This window comes from Corvus cornix, chromosome 14 (genome assembly GCF_000738735.6).
Source record: "Corvus cornix cornix isolate S_Up_H32 chromosome 14, ASM73873v5, whole genome shotgun sequence".
Taxonomy (NCBI): Eukaryota; Metazoa; Chordata; class Aves; order Passeriformes; family Corvidae; genus Corvus; species Corvus cornix.
The window spans coordinates 9787698-9813879 of record NC_046344.1 but is presented as its reverse complement, the minus strand read 5'-3'; the positions used below and the strand labels follow the sequence as shown (position 1 = coordinate 9813879).

At 39.3% G+C, this 26182-nt stretch overlaps 1 protein-coding gene across 4 annotated transcripts in view; it reads right to left on the bottom strand.

Annotated features, from left to right (window-relative positions):
• Positions 1-26182, bottom strand: part of MRTFB (myocardin related transcription factor B) — a 70584-nt gene that overhangs the window by 37544 nt on the left and 6858 nt on the right. For 3 of the 4 annotated variants that reach the window (XM_039560475.1, XM_039560476.1, XM_010392227.4), the window contains exon 3: positions 14168-14341. In XM_039560475.1, coding sequence (XP_039416409.1) covers positions 14168-14321 — 154 coding nt within the window. In that variant the 5' untranslated portion in view covers positions 14322-14341. Of the gene's footprint in view, positions 1-3956; positions 4227-14167; positions 14342-26182 lie in introns of those variants that run through there. The other variant, XM_010392228.4, reaches the window with a different exon arrangement.

Here is a 26182-nt window from a genome sequence, read left to right as displayed (position 1 = left end):
CTGTGTCTCAAGAAACCTGATGGACTACCCCTGATAAGGAGTCATAAAACCACCTCTAAACACCAGAAACCACAACTTAGAGGTTTTCTTAACAAAAAACCCCAACCCAACCAACCAACCCCAACAAACTAACAGCGGAATCTTTATCATGCCAGCGCAGGAGAGCAGAAGAGGTCAAGAGTATCATCAATACTCAATATGCCAGCAATAGCAGGAAGTCTATTGAATAAACAATTCTCATGCAACATGGATTTGATTGCAAGGGATGAGGGGAAGAAATCCTTCCTGACTACACCTGGTAATCTGTTACTCAGACGGCACAAAGACAATTCCAGTGCACACCTGAGAAATCCACTCATTTTACCCTTATCCTGCTTCCAGCACTTGCCAGTCTCCAGTTCCTCACAAACCAGTAAATTTAAAATTCAAAACAAATCCAGGAAAGAAATTATGTTTCAAGGTGGAAAGAAAATTTCCTTCCTGGCTAGTTTTTTTTTTTTTATTTAGAGTAGTCTGCAGGCAACTGGTAACTTTGAAACTCAGATTATCATATGAAAAATATGGTGCAAACAAACTGGGATCCAACCTCCTTTTAAATTCCACCTAAGACAGCACCTAACTGATCTGTTTCACCAATTCAATACTGTGTCTTCAAGAGTTCTGCATGCTCATACAGCTCATCTGTCTTTATACTGAACAATTCAGGGTACAAAGCAAGACTTCCTCAACTCTCTCCAGTGCTGTTAGAAACCTTTCAATCTGCAGTCCAGATATATTCCCAGTTCCTAATACATGCACTGTTTGATGACACTGAATCTTCCTTAGTGACTGTATATACATTTAAGGCTTTTCACTTGAATTTTCCAAATGTTTTGGTTGCTTACTTGACAGAGCTACAAGATGTTGCAGGAGGTACAGTCAATGGTATAGGAATTTCTGATAAAGCTGTTTAATTAGCACTGTGTGGTTGGCCTCAGAGACAGAAAATATCTTTGTTCCTTGCTTGTACAAAAGGTAATTTTGATTAGACAGATAAAAGAAAGAGCTGTTTTCACAAAAAAGGCAATATGCAACAATAATATCTGAGCTGTTTACAAGAAAGTAGGGTAATTAAGAGGACTTCCTCCAATGCTACAGGATGCTATAATGTGTATCAATAGCCTAAGCAAAGAAAAAAACTTCAGCTTTGCAATCTGAATTGCTCATGTCCTTAGTATTAATTTGCTGAAGACAGTGCTGGGGTTTTTGTTTCCATCAAAAGTCTCTTACCTTATAAAGAAATACTAAGCAAAAAAAAGAATTGCACCTCATAATTCTCTTAAGGTTAATTGTTCTCTCTAATTTCTAAAATAAGCACTGTACTATCTCAGGATTTTTAGATTTATCAAACCTGTGCAAAGCAGATTATGAAACAAAGGCACCTTTTGAATTACTGGATCTCTACTTACTTCATCTAGGTTTGCCAATACATTTTTAATTTTTGCAGCTCTTACAATTCACATACTGTATTTCTAAGTATTTTTGTGTCCTAAGGAAGAAACGTTCGAGAATTCACGTGGCAAAACCAGCCACATTATTTTAAGGAAAAAGAAAGGAGGAGGAAAGAGGAAGGGAAGAAAAAGAGACAGAATGGCACAAGTTAATTTAGAAGATACTGTTCTGTAAAATAAATTGTCTTACAATTTATGTTTTTAAAAAAGTAAAATATGTTCTCTGTATTTAAATAGGATTAAACTAACAACTGCAACTGAATTTTTAAAAATCTATAAAATATCTGAACTACATATTTCATACCATTATAAACTGGAAATGTGAAGCTCTGTTTTAGTCTCTCTAGATGTAAATCAAGCAGATTTGGAGTGTTTTCAATAATTCATTCTATACACCACAAGAAAGAAAATGATTGTTTTTCTAAGCTTTGGAAGGAAGAAAGGTTGGAAGAGGAGATCCTGTAGTCACTCAGACTCTCAAGAAGAGGTTCACTATTTTAATCATTACATTGCCAAACTTGGGAGAGATAAAAGGATAAGCAACATTCACTGGGGAAAAGTGAAAATGGAGAACAGGTACTAAAACAGAAAAGGAAGCAAAGAGAGTGATTATGGAAAACAATTATAAATTCTTTTATGCATTGAATAATTTAAGCTCTAAATTAAGCTCTAAAATATTCATGAATTTTGACTGGCAGAGTGTCCCATAATTGCAGGTTTTTTGCTACTCTGACAGACCATCATTACTGTAATGTACATTCTTTCATCCACTTTCTACATAACTGACATGCTTGAAGAGGCCTGCAGATGATCATTACCGTGGTTACTCATTAGCCCACCTACACTACCCACCGTGCTGGGTTTTGCCATGTTTTTCTCTCCTTTATTTCTTGGTTGCTTACCCCAGATAGGTTTTGTTTCCCTACAGCACTGCCCGCTCCTCTGTCCCTCTGAACTTCCTTGCTTCCTTCTCTCTCACTATTATCCCCAGAGCCTCAGCACAGCAGGGGCAGCTTTAACTGGGCCTGTTCCGAGTTGTGAGGCAAAAACACCCCGGGAAGGAGGCCACTGCTGGCCCTTTCTTTCAGTCACTGTCTCCCAGTCAGTACTTTCCTGCCACTAAGGAAGCAGAACTGTTCTGCTCTCAGCCACTGCCACATGCAGCAACACTCAACCTCCTATTACCCTTCTAATCAATAACAGACCTTTGGTATCAGTACAGTACATAAAAATCGGTGTTTTCTCTAGCTCTAACTTAAAGCTAAGTAATGGGGTTTTTAAACTAACCTGTCAGGTACTGAATTTGATAATGAATATGGGCTACCTTTTTGCCATTTTAAACACTATTAAGGTCCAAATTTAAAAACAATGAACAAAACCCCCAAACAAACCCAACATTTAAATTCTGAGAAAGGCAAGATCTCATGTAGAAGTCTTGCCACCACACCAAGAGAGAAATCTCCGAATCACCAGACAATCCAGAGATACCTGAAGGAAAAGCCAAGGCAGAGTGCTGTAAAAGGAAAGCAGGAATTTTGTCTACTACAAATACAGTTTGTGTCTGATTGATTAAGAAGCTGGAGTTGAGCCCAGAGCTGCAAGAGCCTGGTGTGTTAACTCACACCAGTATCAGACCACTCTGGGCAGGCTGGCAGCTGACCTCCAGAGGTCTGTCTCTTCCTTCTCCTCCTTCCCCCAGGCCAGCTGGAAGAATCCTGCCTGCCAGGAGTAAGACAGCATCTTTGTTAGGTCTCAGCAGCATTACTGCCTCAGCCTAGCAAAGATTACTTTAAATTAATCTCGTATAGTTCTATTAGTCAGCTTTAAACGATGTTCCAAATATTCTCAGACTATTGCTATTTTACAAACTAATGCCTGTGCATTTTATCAATTTAATGCCCAGTCTAAATCAAATAATTTAAAAAAGATATAATGTGGTCTGAAAAGCACATGTCTCAAAACCAGAATCAAATGTAATTTAAAGTATGAGGGGAGGAGGGAATTCCAAAGAAAGACAAGAGCTGAGAAAAGCACTATTGAAACTGAGGTAGCAATATGTCTAATACTAAAGGTTTGTGGGGTTTTATTTTGACATGCCATATGTAATGATGTTTATTTCATTAAAATTATTTCAATAGTGACATTTTGAAGCACTTTGTGCAATATTTACAGGACAATTTCAGAGTCGTTCATTAATTCAAGACTAAATGATAGTCTGAAGAGACTACTTGATTGCTAATTTTTCTTCATACTACCATTTCTATCAAGCTATCATCATCGTTATTTTACTAGTCTTAGGTAAAATTTAAATTCAGCTTTTAGAGGTTTTTTCTTCAGAAGGGAAACAATACCTCATTTAATGTACAAAAACTCTTCCTGACCTGCAGCATTACACCAGACATGCTGGTAAACTGAATGTGCCCAGGACTTCTGCATTCTCTGTCCCCCAACCAGCAAGTGACTGACCTTCCTTGAGACTTTTCTGGCTGTTCACCTCAAGGCATTCCTTCTCCTTCAGTGGCTTAAGATCCCCTGCAGGCAAGATCTCGGAAAAGCCCTGCTGCTGTTTCTTGGAGCTATCGATCATGGTGGGAATCCTTTAGAATGGCAATATCCACCAGAGAAAAAACGCAGGCCGTAGTGGGCAGCGGTGCAGTGCGGTCCGCACAGGGCCCGGTGCGGTGTCCTACGGCAGCAGCCCCGGCGCCGCCGCGCCGCCCATGGCGCTGCCCCTGCCCGCCCGCCCCGGCTCGGCTCGGCTCGGCTCGGCTCGGCTCGGCTCGGCTCGGCTCGGCTCGGCCCGCCCCGGCTCGGCTCGGCTCGGCTCGGCTCGGCTCGGCTCGGCTCGGCTCGGCTCGGCGTGCCCGCTCCCAGCCTGCAGCCGCTCTCACGGCGGCCACCGAGCATGTGAAGCACAACTCCCAAACCCCGCCTCTCTTCCCAGACAGACACTCCCCCTTTCCCTTTAGTTACGCTCGCTTCCTCCGCACATTGGTGTTTCAGTATGCAGTTCGGTGGTCAATCATCTGACAAAGAATGAGTCAAGCGGTTAAAAATAAATCCAGCAGTTGCTGGAGCAGCATTCGCTGATACCTAAGAAAACTACTGCTGAGGGCTCTCTCCCTTTCCCCCCTTCCTTCTCCCTGCCCCCACCTCAGAACACTGCTGCAGGCAGCAGAAATACTTCATCTTTGCCTGACCGGCACATTCATTACTCATTAAATTTCACCAGTAAACAAAGCTGCACAGTGGCATTTCAAAAAGTTACGTTAAGGAACCTTTCCACCCACCCCAACCCCAGGTCTAGTTTCAGAGACATTTATCTATCAGAGGTAACTGGGAAAACCAGAGATTATTTCCATGCCTTTCCTTGCAGTATGGGAGATTCTGTTCCTTGTTGTAAATATCTAAGCCCCGAGTATTTTATTATTTTCCTTTTTGCATTAGTTACACATCTCATTATTCCCAGCAGTTTCATGAGTATTTCCTCCCACAGTTTCTGATCTGCCATTCTCTGCTGCACATCCCATTTATCTTACATGAGTCATCAACTTCATTGTCAACCTGGAAGATTTCAGGGAAATGGATCTCCTCTAATTATCTGCCATTGGCCATGAGGGAACAGCAGACAAGTCTGCATTTAATTTCCTGTACTTAGAGAAAATAAACTATACATAATGTTAAGTAGTCTCTACATGTCAACCAGTAACTCTGGCAGGTGTATTTTCCCTTCCCTTTGGCCTAAAAATGCTGTAATTGCACACATTTTCCACACCTCTACTATGTATTTTAAATCTTTCAGCCTGAAATTATAAAGGACATCTCCATTCAGAAAAAACTTGTTTCACTTCCACAGAATCAGATTTAGAAAGATCTATATACAATCACAAACACCTGATACAGAATTTTTTGAAGCAGAAACTAGAAAAAAAATGTAACCATCTTTTCCTCTTTGAATCTCTCTACAAGACAATCATTCAGCACCGACTCTTCACCTTTACAGTGCACTACCGGGGCAAGTGATACCACAGGGTGTGAAGCTGCCTGACCCAGCCAGCAGGATTTGGAAGCCTCTCCCTGTTTGCCTGCTGCTGGAAGAAGCGAGACCTAGATCTGCTCAGAACTGCAGCCTCAAAGGAGGCATGAGCTCACCAGGCTTTAGCAACTTCTTGACATGTAACGAGCTGACAATACAGGCAAAAAACTCTTTGCAGCATGAATGATTTGAGGCCACTCTCCCAACCTAAAAATCAGTTGTTTGCACATCATTTGCACAAAAATTATCAGCTTAAATTATGTTTTGCTTAAATACAAGCTACAGACTATTCCAATACATTTGCTTTTGCAGTGATTTTTACTGAACAGAAGAAAAAAAATACTGTGGAAAAGCTCCTTCATAAATCAAACTAACTTCCTCACTGCCTGCAGCTGAACACTTACTGTGCATAAGAAACAAAGTTACTGTTGAGAAACTCCACACATTCAGAAAATAAGAACTCAGGCAGAATACAAACACATACTGCTTAAACACACACTAAACTCTGACACAGTCAAAACAGAATCTTACACACTTACAGATATAACAGATTATAACTCCACATTTTCATTGTGCCAAGAGAGAAGTTAAAAGTTTGGATGGATTAATTATATTCTAACAGTATAACAATACATAACAGCAGAATTTTTTTCAAGGGAAGGGTACAGTGCACTTCGCACACTCTGATTTCCCAATGATTCAGAAAACAGAATACTTTGAAATTTTAAAAATTCCATGCTGTAATGAGGAAGCGTGTAATTAAAGAACCCAGAGTAAGACATTTTCCTTCAAACATTGTATTTCTGAAGGAAGATCTATCCATTCCTATCTGTTTATAGTGCTTTATATAAACTGTGAGTGCCCAGTGCTCATGTGAAAGCTGGTCACAGTAACAGCAGTGGGGTGGGAGTGGTTCAAGCCTTCAGGAGCATTTCTCTTGTTCAGAAAAATGAGTTTAGCCAGGAGTTCGTGCTATCCACTCCTCCCCCTTTCCAAGGGTACCCACTCAGAGCAGATCAATGTGCTTCAGCTCCTTGGAGTTATGCCTAATATTCAGCTTTAAGTTCACCTCTTAGATCAAGCTTAGCACAGAGATGAATATTTTAAAAGACCTTCAAGAAGTCTGATCAAAATCTCAACAGTAAAAACAGCAAAAAACTTTAGTAAGAAAAGCAGGAATCACAGAATTTATGTAAAATAAGAATGAGGAAATTCTTGTACAGACTAGGAGAGATGAATGGTCAAAACGATGCTGTGTATTTTTCATGTAACCAAATATTGTCGTTGCCAATAAATGCTATACAATATTGAATAGTTGGATGGGGGCAGACATAACAAATGAAGACAAAGACGTAACAAATGAAGACAGAGAAAAGATGCCTTTGAAGAAGAAAATAGTTCTGCTTTGGATTCAGTTATACTGTGAATATTGAGAATATCTGGATATTCTGCTCAAGGAAAAGTTTCTCTTAAATCCCTGCATGAAGAATAACATTTATCTCCCACATCGTGAAAAAATATTCCTATTCCAACAACCTCTTGTTTTCCCAGCAGTCTTGAATATACATTAATCCAAGCTCAATTGATAACTTGGTTTTACTGGTTACTTGAATGAGCAACAATATAGTTCTTGTATTTTTAGTAATAAGGCTTCAAAGAAAAACTAATCATCATCTCAACATGTCTGCTGGAAAAGTCTCAAGCTCTGAGACAGTTTCACAGGCACCTGGGGGCATCTCACAGCTCCCAGCTCCATAGCACTGGAACATGGAAAAGCGGATGTTCTTATAAAGGACTTTGTCAACATTCCTAAGAGCTGTATTAGAAGGAACAGAAACACTGTTAGCACGTTCCAGTACTAAATTCACCTGCTCACTACCAATAGCCAGTGTTCAAAGGTATCCTGTGCAGGTCCCATGTGAATCAAGGCAAAGAGCCACCTGTGATCCCCATTGCTGACCTACCTGCCATTTAAGGGCTCCCTCTTCCCTGCCCAATGAAATAACTTTGTAACTCCCCTAGAATGGTTCACATATGTTCTTACCTTTGCATGCTAAAGCACCACAGTGACTCCTCAGATTTACTTATGCACTTTCAAATCTGATGGTAATTTTTTAAGCTCTTATGAAGTAAAAGATACACAACAAGCTCTTGGTTTCAATGAAAATTAAATCTGTTAGAATTTGCATTATCTTCAGAGGGCAGAAGTACCGCTCATTTGAATTTCAATTTATGTTGAATATATTGCATAAGAGTGGGTGAAATGAAGAAAAAAGGCCTCAGAATGGAACGTCTCTGTCAGTTCCATAAACCAGAATCCAGTAACATCTCATTTAATAGCAATGTATTGCACAAGTTTTTCATAAACGTTTGCTTTACGTCTAAGGTCATCAGCGTTTGCTCCTTCCATTCTTCTGCAACACAGATTTCCAAGTGTTCTGCCAACCTTCAGCCTATGGAAAAAGTGTTATCTAAAAAGTGGAAGTGTCTAGTAGATACTAACCAAAATTCCAAAGCACAGGAGGAAGCAATGCAGCCCCACGGTACCTCCCCAGTGCCTGCTTGTCTGCCTCTCACAACAGACCCTTATCTGGGTGAAGTATCAGTGATCTGCCGAGTGACATCACTGACTGGGAGCCACTGCACAACCTTACTAAACATCAAGTAACTAAGCAACAATTGCTTTAACAGTACATTCCAACTCTTCACATCATATGGAACTCATTCCTTTGCAATCCCATAAAAAAGAAAAACAAAACCAAACCAAATGCCCTCGGGTATTTAAACTCTTTCACTACCACAGTAACATTTTTAAGTGGGGAAAAAAGCCTAATTACTCAAATATCTATTTCACCTTGGCTTTACATACACCTTGATGAATATCTTGGTGCTTTATATTGTGTTAGGATAATCTAGTTCTTGATCATGGTGTAGTAATTTCTTCACATAGGAAAATAGTGCTCTGACTACACAAACTAAAGCATTAGTTTACATAACCCCTATTATAATTAATTCTATTACTCCTATAAACATTAAGAACATTACTTCCAATTGTTAATTAAGGGGTTTTGTTTTGGAGGGGGGGGGTCTGTTCTGCCTATATTCTCTACCATTGTGGCAACAAAGACCCAAACAATGCAAATAATGGTCACCATCTACCTCAGTCACTCTTCTCAGAAAAATACCAAACACTTACAGTGATGTCAAATTTGTAAGTCTGCATGTTCTGCTTCTCTTCTCCCACTAAAACCCACACAAATTCCTTTTAAGGGAGGACATATGTTGGCAGTATTCACTGCTTAAATGAAAACTACCTTCCATTTGGTCTTGTCCATATACACAGCTAAATTAATAAATATTTTTAAAGTGTGTATATAAAGTACATAAAAATACGCATTTTTGTATATGTTTAACTATACACATCTACATTTGACTGCATACATATAAATCCTTTAGAGGACAATATTTAGTCACCCATTGTGCTACCTATGATTTGCAAAAGATGCCTACAATAAGTGCTGCACACCAATTACCAGTTCTGTTTGCTCCGTGTTACTTTCTTGTAGTGGCCCTGTCACAAGGTGACACTTCAATGATAACATTTGCAGTTAGGATTTAGTTCTAACAACTTAAAACAATTATACAATGGAATTTAAAATTAACTCAACATTCTTTTCAAGCTGTGCATTTAGTTATGCACAAAGAATTTCAAGAAAAAAGGTCAGAATAAGACAGTTTGATCAAGCAATCTCTTTAAAGGAAAACATGCTTTCTGTATCTCCTGTAATCACTCAAATGCCAAGCCCTCAAACAAGATTTCATATATACCAGATGCCTTGAATTGAGTCAGTCACAGGTCATGTCTCCTGTGTTAATCTCTTCACAATAAGCAGATAATTAAAAAAAATAATATCTATAAATCAAACTAAAATGATGGAATGTTTGTTTAGAAGTTTACCAAATGGAATGACCCTGCTGGAATTCTTTCATGTAGCCTGTGAAAATGTCAGAATATATTCCATTTAAGAGGTCACAGTCCCTAGAGATCTCTGAGTTTTGGCTTGTGTGTCTTTTCACATGCTTTAATATTTGAAAATTGTTCCTTGTAGACACTGACTGATGGCCTGGGAATGCTAGGATTGTGGGAACTGGCGGTACCAATGACAAAGACAGACTTACTGGGAAATCAGTACCTACTCAGTTTGCGCTCTCATCTCGGAACAGACAGGACAGCATTCAAATATTTACAGGGAGACCAATGGACATTTGTTTTTTCTACTGACGTTAAAAACCAAACAAAACCCCAAAAACACGCCCCCAAAAAACAGAGGACTCCCAAAAAAACCCAAAGCATGGAGACAAATATATATTAATTACAATATGCTGTGTGTTTTTACCAAAGATGATTTAGTAGAATATTTGCATGGGATGTTCCATGGGCTATTAAAATCTTAATGCAAAGACAAACCCCAGAATCACGGAGGCTGGCAGCAGCCTCTTGAGATCACCTGGCCCAAGCCCTGCTGGAGCAGGGTCAGCTGCAACAGGCTGCCCAGGACAGTGACCAGTCTGATTTTTAGTATCTCCATGGGTGGAGATTCCACAGCCTCTCTGGGCAACCACTGTACACACACACATTATTTATGCACTACACTAAAAATGCACACACACATTTCTACTGTAAACTTACACAAACTGTCCACTTCTTTATCTAGATAGGTCTGTCAGGATACACTTCCCCTGAAGTCTGGTTTTGTGGGGGGTTTTTATGTTTGTTTTCCTGATGTTGTTGGGGGGTGGTGCTGTTAATCAGAGTATCTGCATGCTGTTTTCCAGATCTCACTGCTTTCAGCTTAGTGATTATGAAACTGCTGAATTTAAGACGACATTTTCAATTACTTTCTGTGCCAAGCTATTACTTTAATCAGAACTAAGTTTTCCATTTTTTGTTCTCTAGACTTTCCACTAGCCATTTTTCTACACTGTGTCTCTCCCAGCTCTCTCAAGAAAATAAATTCTAAGCACAGTGACCTACCTATGTATCATTACAAGAGGAAAAAACACACCTAATCACTGATGTTAGAGGAGTGGAGACAAACCTGTCATATACAGATGCAAGGAGAATGTCCTGAATGTCACCTGATTCCCTAACATCAAATTTGGAGTTCAAATCTATTCATTGCACAGAGGATTGAGGATTTGTTCAGAAGCCATAAAACTATGCCAAGAATGTATGTTACCAGTGCTACATACTGAGGGAGTGCAAGATAAGAGATAACAGGCAAACTAATATACCACAACTCTTTTAGATGCCAGAAAAATTCCCTTGGATCATCAAATTTATTTAAGTAATACCATTAGGTTAAGTGGGATGTGGATTTCATTCAGTTATTTTAAGAACTGTGTCTCCCAGCTGACTTGACTGGTCCCTTAGGAGGACTCAATATACACCATTTGGAGTATTTGTTTTTGTTTGGGTTTGTGTTGGGTTTTTGTGTGTGTGTGTGTTCCACCTTCCCCTGAATTCCCCACAGTTCCCCACGAGCTCTCCAGCACCAAAGGAAGCTGCAATTCTCACTTGACCTTCGGTGTGTCTGGGTCTCCGCTCCTGAGTGTCCCTGTTCTTACGCAGCCAGGGGCATTGCTTTCTTTGGGCTGATTTATGCTTATTGAGATTTTACCAGTCTTGCTTTAAGATGTTCACTGTCCCAAGGCTTTTTTCCTATAAAACATCCAAGACTTGGTTCTTCTCTCAATTAGCCCAATTCAGCAGGAGAACAGTTGCTGCCAGCCATGGGAGGCACAGCACCGCCTTCTCTACTCTCCTCCAGTTCATGATACACAACCCCAAAGAGAAGCAGAAGCAATCCCGTTCCTACACTGACTCTGAGTTTGGAGGAGCAGACACCTCACAGCCCCCACCACCTCGAACAGAACTGCTTCTCTACCACGAAGAGGGCAGGGAACGGGCACACTCCCCTTCTGACAGGATTTTTGGCCAGATGCAGAGCTGAAGGGCAGTCAGTGGCCTGGACAGGAGCCAGCCACTTATCCACCCATTTTTCAAGGACATAACCAGGCTCCCACCTGTGGATGACAACTGCACAAGAGCAACTTACATGTCTCTTTTTCAGAAATTAGTAGCCACTGTGACAAGAAGATTTTGGCACAAGGAGATAGTCAAGGAAGCCACTGCAGAGCCAAGAGAGATTGCTGTAAAACACAAGCTCAGAGCCTTCTATTTTACGTGTACCTTGAAATAATGATTGCATGGCTCCTCATACCCTGACCTTCACAGCTCCCTCTACCAGCCAAAGTGGTATGCTCATCAATTCTGGAAAAGTACTAATTCAGCATGCAAAAAAACTCTGGTCATGCACTGCTTCCTTTTTTTGATGGTATCTACATGTGCAATCTCTTCCCATCATTTGGCTCTGAAACAGCAGGTTGGAAAGCTGCAGGCAGCATCATTCCCATCCACCCTCCTGCTGTCAGCAGCAGACAGCCTATCCTTGCCTCCCTTGCCACCTCCTGGCTCTCAGACAGAAGCTCGTGAAACTGTGGTACAGTGTGTGGGCAGCACATTGTTCTGACTGGTACTTGGGCTGTGCCACGCTGCTGCTACTCTCATCAGCCTTCCTCCACTGCAGCCCAACTCAGCACCCAGTCATCAGTCTTCTCCCTCCTGCTCCCAATGAGCCTCCTCCATGGCACTCTTCCCTTCCCCCAAGCTGTCCTTCCTAAGGACACAGCATCTTGCCTAAAAAGCACATACACTGGACCCAACCTGGCATCCTTCAGGCAGGGATGCAAACCCAGAGCCTGTTTACCAAACTCCTTTTTTGTGAGCAGCCCCACTGCTCATGACAGGGACTGTACACCCGTGGTTGTCATGAGACTGCCAGAATCACAGACACATCTTCGTCATCACTCAGGAGGTGACAAGTGTGAAAAGCAGAACCAATGAAATGGTAACTTTTGCTGCTTTTTAGCAAGTGGAACAAGAGTTGGCCTCCAGAGAAACAGGCACGATAAGACACTGCAATATACAGAGCACAGGTTTACATGATCAATGTGCTGTATGTGCTGCCTAATTATCCAGAAAGATACAGACTAACGAGAACCTGAAATTAGTTTCATTAACAATCCAGTATTGCCCACAGCCATGAACTTGAAAACAGCTCAAATGAAATAGGAGAACCTTAAAATTGTGACAGTCCAGGAGACCAATATACAACATCCACCTCTCAAAATTATCCATTTGTCTTTATTCAGGGAGTAAATACCTGCATGTAGTAAGTGACTGGAAATGCTTAAGCTCCTAATGCATTCCAACTGTTTTATTATTGATCTTCTGCTGGAAGTTAAAACCTCTTCAACAGAGTTGGCACAGCATATAAATGTTCCTTTGTAAACTCAAGGGACAATAATTCCACTGCAGCTTAAACTAACCATGAGAATTTGCAGCAAACCCGCTGAGCTGTGCCCACCCAAACTCTTACACCTGCTTTGCTCTGTGACTGGGATCTCTGGGGCAGAGGGCAGGGGAGAGAAGGAAAATGTGAAAAAGGAGAAGGTAATAACAGCTCCAGTGACTGCTGGCTCACCAGGCATGCTGTGATTACCTCCATGGTAAACAAAACCAATCCAGAGCAGAAGCCTCCTACCCTTGCAGTGACATTGGAAAAGCTGGAAACACGGTTTCTGTACTAACTTGTGCAAGTCAGCTTAACAACACTGCAGAACAACACTAGAACAGTTCAGCCTTCTACTGGACTACTGCCAAAAGACTAATTCAAGTAAACAAAGATTTAAAGGATCACTACCAAAGCTCACAGTAAGCATAATGCTTCCTGCATAAAAATATCCAACCAAAAAATACCCTGAAACACTTCAGAATTTTTTTAAGTGCCACCGTATTTCTGTGAACTGCAATCTCTTATGCTTATTCACTTTATAATGTAGTCACATGCTAAAATACTCTTGCAAATATCCAGTGTTTGGTAAAAAGTAACAACAAAGACCAAATATTAAAACTACTTTTAATTTGAACCCATCAAGTTCAACATTCACTTTTACAAATCTTCTTCTGACTTTCATCATTTCTACAAAAAAAAGTGTTTCTAACCAAATTAACCAAAATTACTAAATCTGAACTTATAGCTAAGCAATAGTTTGGCTGCTCTGGAGGTTTGACATGACACAGATCAATGACACCACATCCATTTCAGTTTTACAGGAAATTAAGAAAAAACAATTTTTCCAGAAGTGTACTAATACTGAATTAAACTTTCTGGGATAGAATGTGAAACATTAATTATGTATTATTTTGCAGAAAAAAACCCCTGTTCTTGAAAATTATCTCTTTTTTTCTGATAATAATACAACTCTCAAAAACATTTCATAAATACTTGTAGTATACACCAGCTGTAGTTTTAAAACTACTTAAAAATCTACACAGCTCCATTGTAGGCCCCAGAGTGTGCCCGCTGGTTCTCCAAGAGCTCTCCTGGCGGGTGAAGCTCCCGGGACAGACTTCCCAACCCCTGGCACACCTGGACGTGGCAAGAGCAGGCGAGGAGAGTCCCTCGCGGTTACGGCGCGGCCCATCCCCGTGACCCCGCGCAGCCCGGGCACTCACCATTCTTGCGCTCGGTGAGGGGCGGCAGGCAGGGGCTGGGCTGCAGCGACAGCCCCCGCAGCTCGTGCGCCACGGCCTCGCTGTGCGGGCTGGGCGCCAGCCGCGCCGGGGGCCCGGGCTCGTCCTCGCCGTCCGCCGGCCCCGCGGGCTCCATCCCGGGCACGCCTCGGCGCTCTGCGGAAACAAGGCGGCTCTGGTCACTCTCTGCTCCAGCAACACCGAGAAACGCTTCAGACGCTGCTTTGCCTACACATTTGGGGTATGGTCAGTTCCTTCGCACGCAGAACTCAACTTCAGAGTTACACAGGCATTACCTACTGATTTCCCACAAATACTACGGGTTGGAAAAAATATAGTCAGGGAATGGATGTAGAGGCAATTTAACAGAGAAGCAGGACAGTTTCTCTGCTCACTGACAAAAATCAGCCAGTATTAACCCTCACGATGGATGTTCAGAAGCTCCCGTGCCCCACCCTGTGCCCCCACCCGCGTATCAGCACAACATCCCCTGTTTTCAGTAGCTTCTATTAGAGAATGCTGAATAAATATATTGTACTAACATACATATGGCTTTTAGTATTTTGAAGCTCTGCACGACTCTCCTTCAGATCTCAAATCAACGTTAGTATTAACACAGGACTTCACCAAAGGACTGTATGAGAACTAGTTAATCCTCAGTCTCACCAGCAAGGAAGACATTTGGCCATGAATATTTTAAAATTAATTTTACTGCGCACTAGTTACTTATTGTTAAAATACTTTACAGAGTTAAATAAAAGTCCCAATTCATTATTTCCTTCCTTTCTATCATTAGTGTGGTACTTAATCTACAATAAGGAGAGACAGAAATATGAATTACTGGTACTGCCTTTTTATAACTTAGAGAACTATCAAGTCATTAAAATTCCAATAAATCAATATGGATTTCAATGAAGTCCTGTCCCTGGATTCTCAGAAACTTGAATGATATGAAATATTAACAATTCCAAAAGATCCATAAAAACGAAGAAATGCCTTATTATTGTGAGATTAAAAAAAAAAAATAATTCCTAAGAAACACAACTGCTTGCCATAGTCAACCTTAAATTTCAAACTTCAAATATTCTGAATATAAACACCACATGTGCTGGTGTGTGTATTCAAAGGTTTTTAAAATGCAATATATGTTTCAATGATTAATCCCAAAATATTTCAAATGTTAACATGATATTTAAAAAACCAAGATGACAAAAAATTATCATGACCACCAAAGAATGGCCTACACTACAAAAGGGTAGAGAATCATGTTCTGAAAGTGTGAATTGAAAAATAAGAAATACAAGCAAGTACTGCTTGATATACACCTAAATAGAACAATTATCATGGTTAAGTGCATATTTTTCATTATTTTCCCTAGTTACAAACTGGTGCTTTCACATTAAATGAAGACACATTAACTTACTGTTATGCAAGATTTTTTTCTTTGTTCTTAGCTTTTAGAAGCATAATTTACTCAGCTCTCACTCGATTTCCTGACATTACACTCTCCTCAAACTCCCACTCACCCATACAAATTAAGTACATTATTAACCAAGCAGGTCTCTTCAGAGCAGAATTTAAGTGAAAATGTAGCTGCTTATCTGCTCATATTCACAGCATTTTATCCACAATTTACTAGATATGAATTGTCTTGGAGAGACTTTTCAAAGAGATTAAGCCACATGAGCTGTATTCATGCTTTCAAACCCAGATGAAATTAATAGAAACACCTTCTTGTACTAAAGGTTTAGCATGTGTTGTTCTGCAGGTCAGCTTTGACTAATTCTTTTCCCCATGATAGATAACTAAACATCATGCTTTGAACGAAACCAGCTTGACTTTCATCACTTCTACAATGCACTGCGGAATTGGTAACGTGTCCATCTCTTAATTTTTGTTTCAGGAATGTACAGAAATGTGGGTTTATTGTCCAGATCCAACTGAGAACACAGCATGCAATAATTAAATTATGTTGACTGCAGCACAGCAGCACAACTCAAAAGTAGTTTGACTTCCCACACAAAATGTGCTTGATCTATGGTTTGAGCAATTATAAAATAGGTCGGAAGGGACCTTCTGGAGGTCATCTTGTCCATCCCCCCGTCCCATGGGATTACCAGATCTCAGGAATTTGTCTTGTCTGAAAATCTCCAAAGCAGGTGATTTCACCATCTCTGGGTAACCTCACTATGAATGCTTTGCCCACCCCTTTCACACAATTCTTCCTGCTGATAATGACTCTCAGTTCACTGTGGTTTCATACAGTACATGAATTTCGTCATTAGGAAACCTCTAAATCCACAGTTCTCCAGTGCAGAACTCTAACCCTAACTTTAAACTTTCCAATTCACAGTAAAGTAACAGGCATTGCATTTCCCTTCTCCTAAAGGCTGCTAAAAACCTAGGTATTTCCTCAAATGATCCTTTAACACTAGAACAACCCTATTGCTATGTTGCTACATAATGTTTGAACAAAAGACACTCTAGAATTCCCAGAAAGTCTAAATTCCTCAAATTCTTTACTCATATCTCAAATCACATTTTGCTCTCATTTCTTTTAATTATTACTTATGAAGTGCTGCTGTATCAGACTGCAGAAATATTTCTGAGCTAAGAACAACAAATTCTCTTAACCCTCCCCAAAAAGGAAAACACACATCCCCACCCAACAGTTATAGGGGTTTTTTGTATAGGGGAAAAAAGTCAGTGACCTACATCATCAACATCTAGCTTAGATACACTAGGATCCTTACAGCTCCTTACTGAATCAATGAACAGAACTTCTAAAAAATATTATAAAGATGACAAACTGAAAACTTGCAATAGAAATATATAAATAATTAATGTGATTCTTAGCTCTTGTTCTATTAGAATCTAAAGAATTCAGCTGTTCAGCTTTCTGAAGACAACTCCTAAAGTTGGCATCCATGAAATTACTAGTTTGTTTTTGGCATAAGGTTTTCCTTATCAATTGACAAACTAATCTGGAAACTTAAAAATTACTTCCATAAATAACTTTCCAAACAAATAAACAAAAAAGAAATAAATGAGGAAAAAAGACATTTCTTTGTAAACATCTTTTTACACTGCTGCATGTATGAGATAATAAACCATTACCATTTTCTAGCACACTCATTTTAACTGCTCCAGATGAATACAACAGGCTACAGCCAGCAGCATTTACTTCACATGAAACTCAACTAAAGATATGCAGAATGTCTCCCATCTATTTTCAGACTTCAAAAGCCATTTCATTCTCATGTTTCTAATATAACTAGTTGTTTGTACATTAACAATTCAAACACAAAAACGAGTAGTAGAAAACATTAGTTCACCTTGTTTAAAATCAAACCCTGTACAATAAACACTTTATCCAGCAACCATATGCAAAACTGAGAAACCTCTGATTTAGAATGTAAAGCACATGATACTCTCATATTTTATATTAGATAACAATTTGCCTCCTCTTTCTCATTTCTTTGAAGCCTCCTCAATCTTGAAGAATTATTTCATGTTTGCCATCTGCATTTACAGATGGTAACCATTATCTGTGTAACCCCTGACTTGAAGCAGACCTATACACAAAGTATATTAATAACATAACTGAAACTCAACAGTAAAAAAACATGTACAGGAAAAACAGAATTTAAAAAACCCCATACTAATACAAGTTTCAGTATCCTACTTCGCATAATCCAAGAAAGCACCTTTTATACCAGGCTGATCTTACAGAAATCAGTTGTCACTTCAGGGGTTTCAGCTCCCTTCCTTGAAATTAAGAAACCTAAAGTTGTGTGAGCCATCACTCTGCTAGGTATGAAAACCATTTCTCCTTATGAACTGTAGGAAAGCATAATACCAATTTATTTCTGGCAACTAAAAATACATTTACTCAATTGTTCTAATAGTCCAAAATTATTTCAGGTGGTTGTTTTTTGGTTTTTCATTTTAACATAGAATTCAGCAAAATGTTTAAGAGTAGTAAAGTGAAAACTAGAAAAAAGGTATTTTCCTACTTAGTCTTTAGAATACATTATCAAAATGCAATCTGCACCAGCACTGCTAGGAAGGCTTCGGTTCGCATTTCCCCGACAAGTACACAGGAACAGTGTTCCAGTACTGGCAAACCAGAACTCCTGTACAATGTATGATCCTTATGTAAGTGTTCTCACAGATTGTAGGTGGTTGCTATCTTCTTAACTGCTGAAGACAAATGCTCTTTTTATTTTTAAACATTTTATCTTCAAAAGACAAAATGTATTTCCTTGGAAAAATCATGTAAGGAGGGAAATACATATTTCCCTGCTACTTGAGACACCAGAACTGGTATTTTATTTGGCACAAACTGTGAAATCTGGATGACACTTTGGTAGTAAATCAGCTTTTATTTTAGCAATCTGCTGGAAAATAACAGTTCAAGAATCATAGTACATTCAAGCTTTGGCCAAGTCAACTGGCTGACATTAACACTGCTCAACCACTCACACCTGCAAGGAACCTGGGTCACTATATACATTGCAATATTGAATTGAATTAATAGTCACAAGATATTAGCAATACCAGTTCCAGGATTTACAGAATCATGGAATGGACATGAGCATTCAGTTTCTCCATTTATAAAACTCAGTAAAATTTAAAACCAGCAGTTTGTAATACACCAGAATCTTCAGTGGGGAGGATACTAGAACTGTAAAATGTTGGGTTTGTTTTTGTTTTTCTTACTTTTTTCTTCAGTGTATCAGAAAACACTAAAAAAGACCCTTAAGAAGTGTAAGATCCAGCAGGTTAACTAACAGCTGCCAAGGAAGGCCATTGCATTAAGCTCTCTCTCAGTGCTCTCTCAGTGCTAAGTCTCCCTCTCAGTGCCTGGAAAGACTTGGAGATCTGTGCAGTGAGAAGAGTGATTTCTGACACTGAGGCCAATAAGCACATTGGGGGCTGTTACAGTTTCAAGTATTCCTTCCATTTGAGCACTGGGCATTAATGATTTGTACCTGAGAGAATGTGAGAAGTCACAGTCTGACTTGGCAATTCCCATCACCTCTCATGAAGAAGGACAAGGACTGTGCTTTCAGAATGCAGCAGACCCCTACCAGTGCCTACACAAGCCTACAGCAAACCTCCTTCCTAGGCTGCAAATTAGTCCAGTCCCAGTCCAGACCCTTGGAATGCTCAGTATCTCCTTTCTTCCAAGGATCAACACACATCGGACTTGAACATAAACAAAGTAGTCGGGAACATTCAGCTCACTGAACAATCTGGGAACTGGAAGCTATGGGAGTCACTTCCCGGAGACAAGCCTGGGGATGAAACACCCACTCCAAGGAGAGGGAGAGATGCAGAGTTTTAAAGGATGGCTCCTCTTGGCATGCTGCCTTATCAGCAAGGGGTAAAGTGAAAATAAAGAAACAAATCATGGTCTTGGCTGCAGTCTCTATCTCCATCTGTTCCTGGAGCAACACCAAAGGGAGGCTGTGCTACAAAGAGGGTACCGCTCCTCAGCCCAGCCACAGCGGCTGCCCGGAGCTCAGGAACGCCGTGAAGGCTGCGCTGGCACGAGCCCGATCGGATGGACACAGCTTCACCTCTGCTGTCCTGACACCCATCATGCAGACACCATCTTAGTGCAGCAGGTGAACTTTGACATGAAAATTGACATTGAATTATTATATTGAAAGAGAAACTGCAATCCTACAGTGTCGATAAACTTAATTAATTAAGTTTTGTGGTCAAATACAGGGCAACAAGGATTTAAATCATACAGCTATTTTTATGAAGGTAATTATACAAAAGCAGAAGAAGATGAGAAATAGCAGCAGCTGACTAACCATGAGTAATCATCTTGGATTATGCATTATTAAAAACTCACTATTACTATTCATTTCTTTAAAAAACAGTGAGCAGAAGTATTTGACAAAACTGAGGTCCTGTCACGCTTCTCACCATACCAGTACCTGGAATAACATGTTTCTTCCAGGAGCACAGAATCCTCCTGGACTGGGCTGGTCAATACTGCAGAAAAATGTCCACTTCTATTAAATAACTGAGATTAAATTTTTGTAACTGTCTGCTCTAGCTAAATTAATACCACTGAACACACAACAAAAGACCTCCAGAAACTCATTTAACACTTCTGCATATTTTGATGACAATGCTACATTGAGATTCTCTTTACTAGTTCTTCAAAGGAAATCTTTATATCTTTGGACTGATCAAAAAATTAAAAATAAATAAGCTACTGGCAAATGGACATTGTACACTAGGTAATGTATAGTAAATTACTTGTATCTGGACAGAGGCTGGGGATGAGTCAGGAGAATCCTTGATGATACAGTCCCTCCAGTGCTGCCTCCAGGCAGGAAAAAAAAAAGATCACAGTAATTGGTAACGGGAGCTGTGCCCTGCTAAGTGCAAATGAATTACCCGACAGTGTGGGGCTGTGAGGAATAAAGGCAGCCTCCCACAGCTCCATTAAAGCGTGGGGAAACTAAAGCCTACCCTGTCGCTGTGTAGGGCCATAGAGATGATTTATCTATTCTTTTCTCACGTTACTGCCTTCTCAAACTAACCTGTTCAAACAAGAGTTGGTGAAGTCTTCTGGGCTACACATAAACCTTCACTGGAAAGAATCTACCTCATAGCAATGTTGAGAAGTTTAGTGTTTAAATACCTTAAGGTCTCATACAAATGTTTTAAGTAGTTGTAAATATTACAACTATCTTCTGTATTCACATTTCAAGGGCTTTAAAATGATAATAAGAGAATTTATTCAAAATGCTAAACTTCTTACAAATATTTTAAGTAAAGCAAGCAAAGGTTCAATATGCACAATATTAATGACTGAAACAAAACTCATACCTTCAGATGAAAGTGATGTTTAAATTGTTAAATCTTCCTTTAAGAAACAGTTGTGAAACTCTGCAGTGTGCACAAAAATCAATAAATCGGTCTGAGGAACCAAACAAAAAGTAAAGTCTAAAATTAGCTGCCTCTTAAAGGTAATACACAGTCAACAATCTCCATCTTCAAGGAGAAGTCTGAACTACTCTGCTATTTCACCCTGTGAGAGAGAGATGCTCACCTAGGGAGCTGTTTAAGACCAAGCATGGAAGCAAACATCCATTAACCCATCCAGATAACTCAGGACAGCTTTTAATTTACCTTTTACCAATAATACTTTTACCAATACAATACTTACTAAGCAGAAGCTAAGTTGTGCTAACTTTCTGTGTTTGTAGCAGAGTTCATACAGATTTGTGCTGAAAACTCTGAATCGTGAGAGGACGATGAATTATTTCATCTACAGCTGAGTCCATCTTTTCTAAGAGCTGCTGTCTGAGCACTCAGCAGCAACCAGAATTCTGACACAATACTTGGAAGTGTAAAACACGTTGTCCCATGACTTGTAAGTGAAAGACTTCAGACACAGTCCTCAACTACTTTTTACTTTTAATCACCTTATGAGCAGACATAATTTGATTTAATCTCATCTTTTCTGTGGATATTCGTAATAAACAATGCTCCTATGAAGGCAACATTAATTGGTTCAGCTGTATCAACGTGATTAAATAAATACAAAGCTGTCATAGCACATATCCTCACTAGTTCTATTAAAATAAAGAGCTTCATAAAAATACTTAAAACTAGATAGGCAAAACGTGAAGTAGTATCTTGTTTAGATGTTACACACACTATATATGGAAATATGTTGTGTGCAAATGCTCAGAAAAATCTAAACATGACATTCCTATTTTTCAGTCTGTGAAGATGATGTTGATTGTCAATATTCTACATTTGCTTTAGTACTCTAATTTAAAAAGCTGATATTAATACTGGCAAGAAGTACATTTAGACTCAGTTTACAAAGCAACACTAGATCAGTGTTTCTTTGCCTTGCTAAATTTAGGTGTAAAAAAGAAACCAACCCAACAACAACAACAAAAAGCTATCTGCATTAGTGTGGTGTGCAAACATGATGCTTCTAGTTTCTAACCCCCATAAATGTCTACATATTTAAATTAGATTCATTTTTTACAATGAAACATAGTGACATATGATTTCAGAAGCAACTTATTTGAGCTCCAATTAGCAAAAAATCCGAAGTTCTTAATTTCAGTTTTAATACAAAGTGCTTTGCAGTAGTGTTTGAATAATTGTGAGATCAACTCAGATTAACCTGCCCAAAAGCAAGTTCAGTTCTTCTGGTCTATGACAGAACTTTGTGGAAGGAAATAGTAAGATCCTATGTGCTCCATGATTTTCTGTGGCCAGCAAACATAAGGTGTAGCCAGAAGAATCTATTTGTGTAATTGAAGTTGCCAACATATGAAAAAATCAAAACCCGAGTGTTTGCTTTGGTATTATAAATGCACATGATAGCTCAGTCAATACTTAGTAACTTTTATCAATGAACTGAATCATAATCTTTCACAATTCCTCTGTGTGTTCAGATACCTTTGATAGCCAAAATAGTGCTCTATCTTAACAATGAATGATGGTAGAGCTCTTAAGGCATTTCAGGAAAGGTTAGATGACTCCATGATTTCATTTGTTTGCTTGGATACTGTGAGATGTTCCCATTTATGACTAAGCTGCAGGTGCTATTATGTTTATTTTACTGCCTGTAAACCAAGCCCTTGAACTGAACAAAGCAAGGAAAGCACAAGGATTCAAGTCAAAGAGGAAGGAACTACAGGACTGCTTCCCATTGAACGTGCTGTTTTCTACCTCCCATCGTAAGTGTGACTGAACATTGCACAATCATTTCTATTAGATGAAATTTCTTGAAAAATCTATACTTTGCTTCTTTTTATATCTACACACTGTTACAGAGATTAGCAAAATTTTATTAATGTAATATTTGGTATTCTCTTAAAAAATACAATCAACTCCTATTGGACAGAATTTAACATACTATTCACATTCAGCAATAAACTAAGTGCTAATTAGACATTTCAAAATAATGTAAACATAATTAGAGATTACAAGCAATGACAGTTTAGAGGATCTTGCAAAAATCAGAATGATTATGTCTGAGCTGAAATTCAGTGACATGTGCAGAAGGTCCTCAATTAAGCAGTACCTACTCACAACCTTAGGACAACTAAGAAAACCTCTCTTTCACAAACCTTTTGCTGCATATTGACTTGGACCAGCACAGCTACTGTAAGGTATTAACAATGCAAACAATAACTTGAATTAGCTCCCATGGAAACCAGTAACTTGTTGCTCCCAACTTCTGAAAATAAAACTTTTCGTATTTAACCTGCTAATGGACAAAAGAAAAACTTAGAAGGTGACAGATTAATGTTTAATTAAAAAAAAGATAAAAATCAACTTGCAGTACATCTTAAGCAGTAGCTATTTACTGTGCATTCTTTACCTGATTTGCACCAAGTGCTAAGAGTTCATCTACAATATTCTTTCCAGTTTCTTACTTCTGATCACGTAACCACCATGTAAAATCATGGCAGAGCCTTACCACATGTATTTAACTGTCTCAAATTACTGGTTTTACTTTAAAGTTATTAGAAATATTTAATCTTCTCCTCTATTTCCTTTAACTAGAAAGAAAACAGAGGCCTGGTAGCACACAATTGATGTGTCTGGTTTACAAGTTCATGGGACAATCTCTTCAGCAATTTAGCCGACATGCAGTGACAAATTTTGAACAGCAACAAAAGCACAATTAAGGGCTAATTAAAGGTGGTGGTGAAAGTATTAAGATTATTTTTTTATAGTACTGCTGTCCTGCTTAGACAAAACCATTTTTGGTGAGCTACAACCTTAGATTCTGAAGGCACTCCTGGAGTTCCCAAAGGTATCTCACAATTAGCTACACACATTAAAGACACATGTTCCTCCCATACCTGCTGGGTGGGTATGAATGCTCATCTTCCTCAACTAAACAGAGGCAGAGACACAACATTTTGGCAATCCCACAATACCACTTCGTGCTATTGCCAGCTCTTCTACTCAATATGTATAAATTATTCTCTCCTGTATTTTTCATTGTTCTGGAGTCACAATGAGGCCCACCCTTACAGCCAAAGCTGCCTCTGGAACAGGGCAAATATGTTTATTTTCTTGGCTTAAAAGCATTACTTTCTATTACAAATTCTAAAAAGGACTTTGAAGGGAAAGAGCAGTTTTTTCATCTCTTATACGAGCTATCATTTAGATTCATGGCTCCAGGAGGATGATCCCCTTCCTCCCCAGTTTCAGCTTTCTCCAAGTTAGACCTGCTGATACAGCAGGGATAAAGAAGTTTTTCCACCTTACTGGCAAGCAGAACAGTGTCACACTGCACTGATCACCTGCTCAGATTCCACATCGTGTTAAGTGGCCACAGTTTTTATACAGCAGTGACAAAAGGTCACAGTGTGAATACAATGATATCACTTGTAATAGATTTACACTTTACAGCATCTTCCCAAGAATTAAAGTGGGTTTAACAGAAGCAACAAGGATGCATACTGAAAGAATGCTAAATTCCATGCAGTTAAGCAGACTTCCAGGAAGAAAAATCCCACAACAAACCACAAAATCCCCGCCCTGAGATTCCTAAACACTGGTAATTAAGCATGAAGAGATACCACAGACATTGAATTATCACTAACAGAAAAATAAATAAATTTGTTAAAGACAAAATTACACTCTTCACTAAAAAAAAGCCAAATTTTTACTTTTCAAATCAAACACATTCCTTCTAATAAGGACAATCCTCTCTGTGAACAGGGTAAAGGAATATCACTTACTGCTTCTTTATAAATACAGATTCAAGATTATGAGTGATATAGCTTAATCTCCAGATCAACACCCATATTCTAAAATAATCATAAAAAGTATGTTATTAGTATGGTGCCTGAAAATTCTGATGTTCTGAACAGTTTAATGCTATAATCCATAGTCCATGCCCTCAGTGCTTTAAGAACCAAATTCTCACGATCTCCAAAGCTAAAATGAACTTGAATTCCATTTTCCCTACTGAAATTAGCTAAAGACTAATAGGGCAGAAACTCTGGGTCAGGAGAGTTTATGTTGCCTGAGGCCGGTTTCAAAGAAGACTTATCTGTTAAACTATTGTGTTCCAATGTTTCATTCCATGCAAAGCTGCTTGTTTAAAAATATGTAAGAAAGAGATGGTAACATAAAATTCTTTACAGTAGATTACAAATTTCTGCACTTAGCAGCTGTCACACATCTACTTTCTGTAGTTCTGGTAGTTTGAGCAGCACTCAAAATATTTAAAAGAGATACTACAAAGCTTTATTAGAAACTCCATTGGAAAATACTGACTATCTGATGAAAAAAAGATACTCATTAAATATCATCTGGTCAGATATAAATACTGTAGCCATGTGGTTTCTTCTCTTAGTTTATTTTCATTGGGTTTTTTTCTAGCATCAAACAATAGTTATTTTTTCCCCAGATCACGTCAGTACCCACTTTCCTGATTTCTATTCCTGAATTTTTAATTTTTTCTATCCTCCATGTATCACTAAATCACCTCAACTCAGCTTTACCCATCAAAAATGCTTCCTCGATAGCCTTTTCTTGACCATGCTCCTCAGCCAGCCACCACAAGGCTTGGCTTAGGCTTTCCAAAGTCTACTACAGACGGCAAGAACCCACAGGCAGATGGGAGACACTATGGAATTCTATCCTCTGCACCACCTTCAGGCCCCAACTGCTCCAGGTATTTGAGGAGCAGTAGATGTAGAACTGTGTCTGTGTCTAGGGGTCTCCTGTGAGTGTGGTTTACTCTGCAGCAAAGGGAAGCACGTCCCAGTGTTTTATCCAGCCCCTGTGTCTGACGGCTGGGCTGGCTCCACACTCCCCACAGCATTCCCAGGGCAGCAAAGATGAACTATGGGCAGGAGCAGGTTCTCACCACCTGCATTTCACCCTTTCCAAGAGACTCCACTTTTCTCTTTTCCCAATTCTGCAGGACAAGTTTTTAAAATTAGGCTTATGATGCAGGACCTGGCAAAAGAG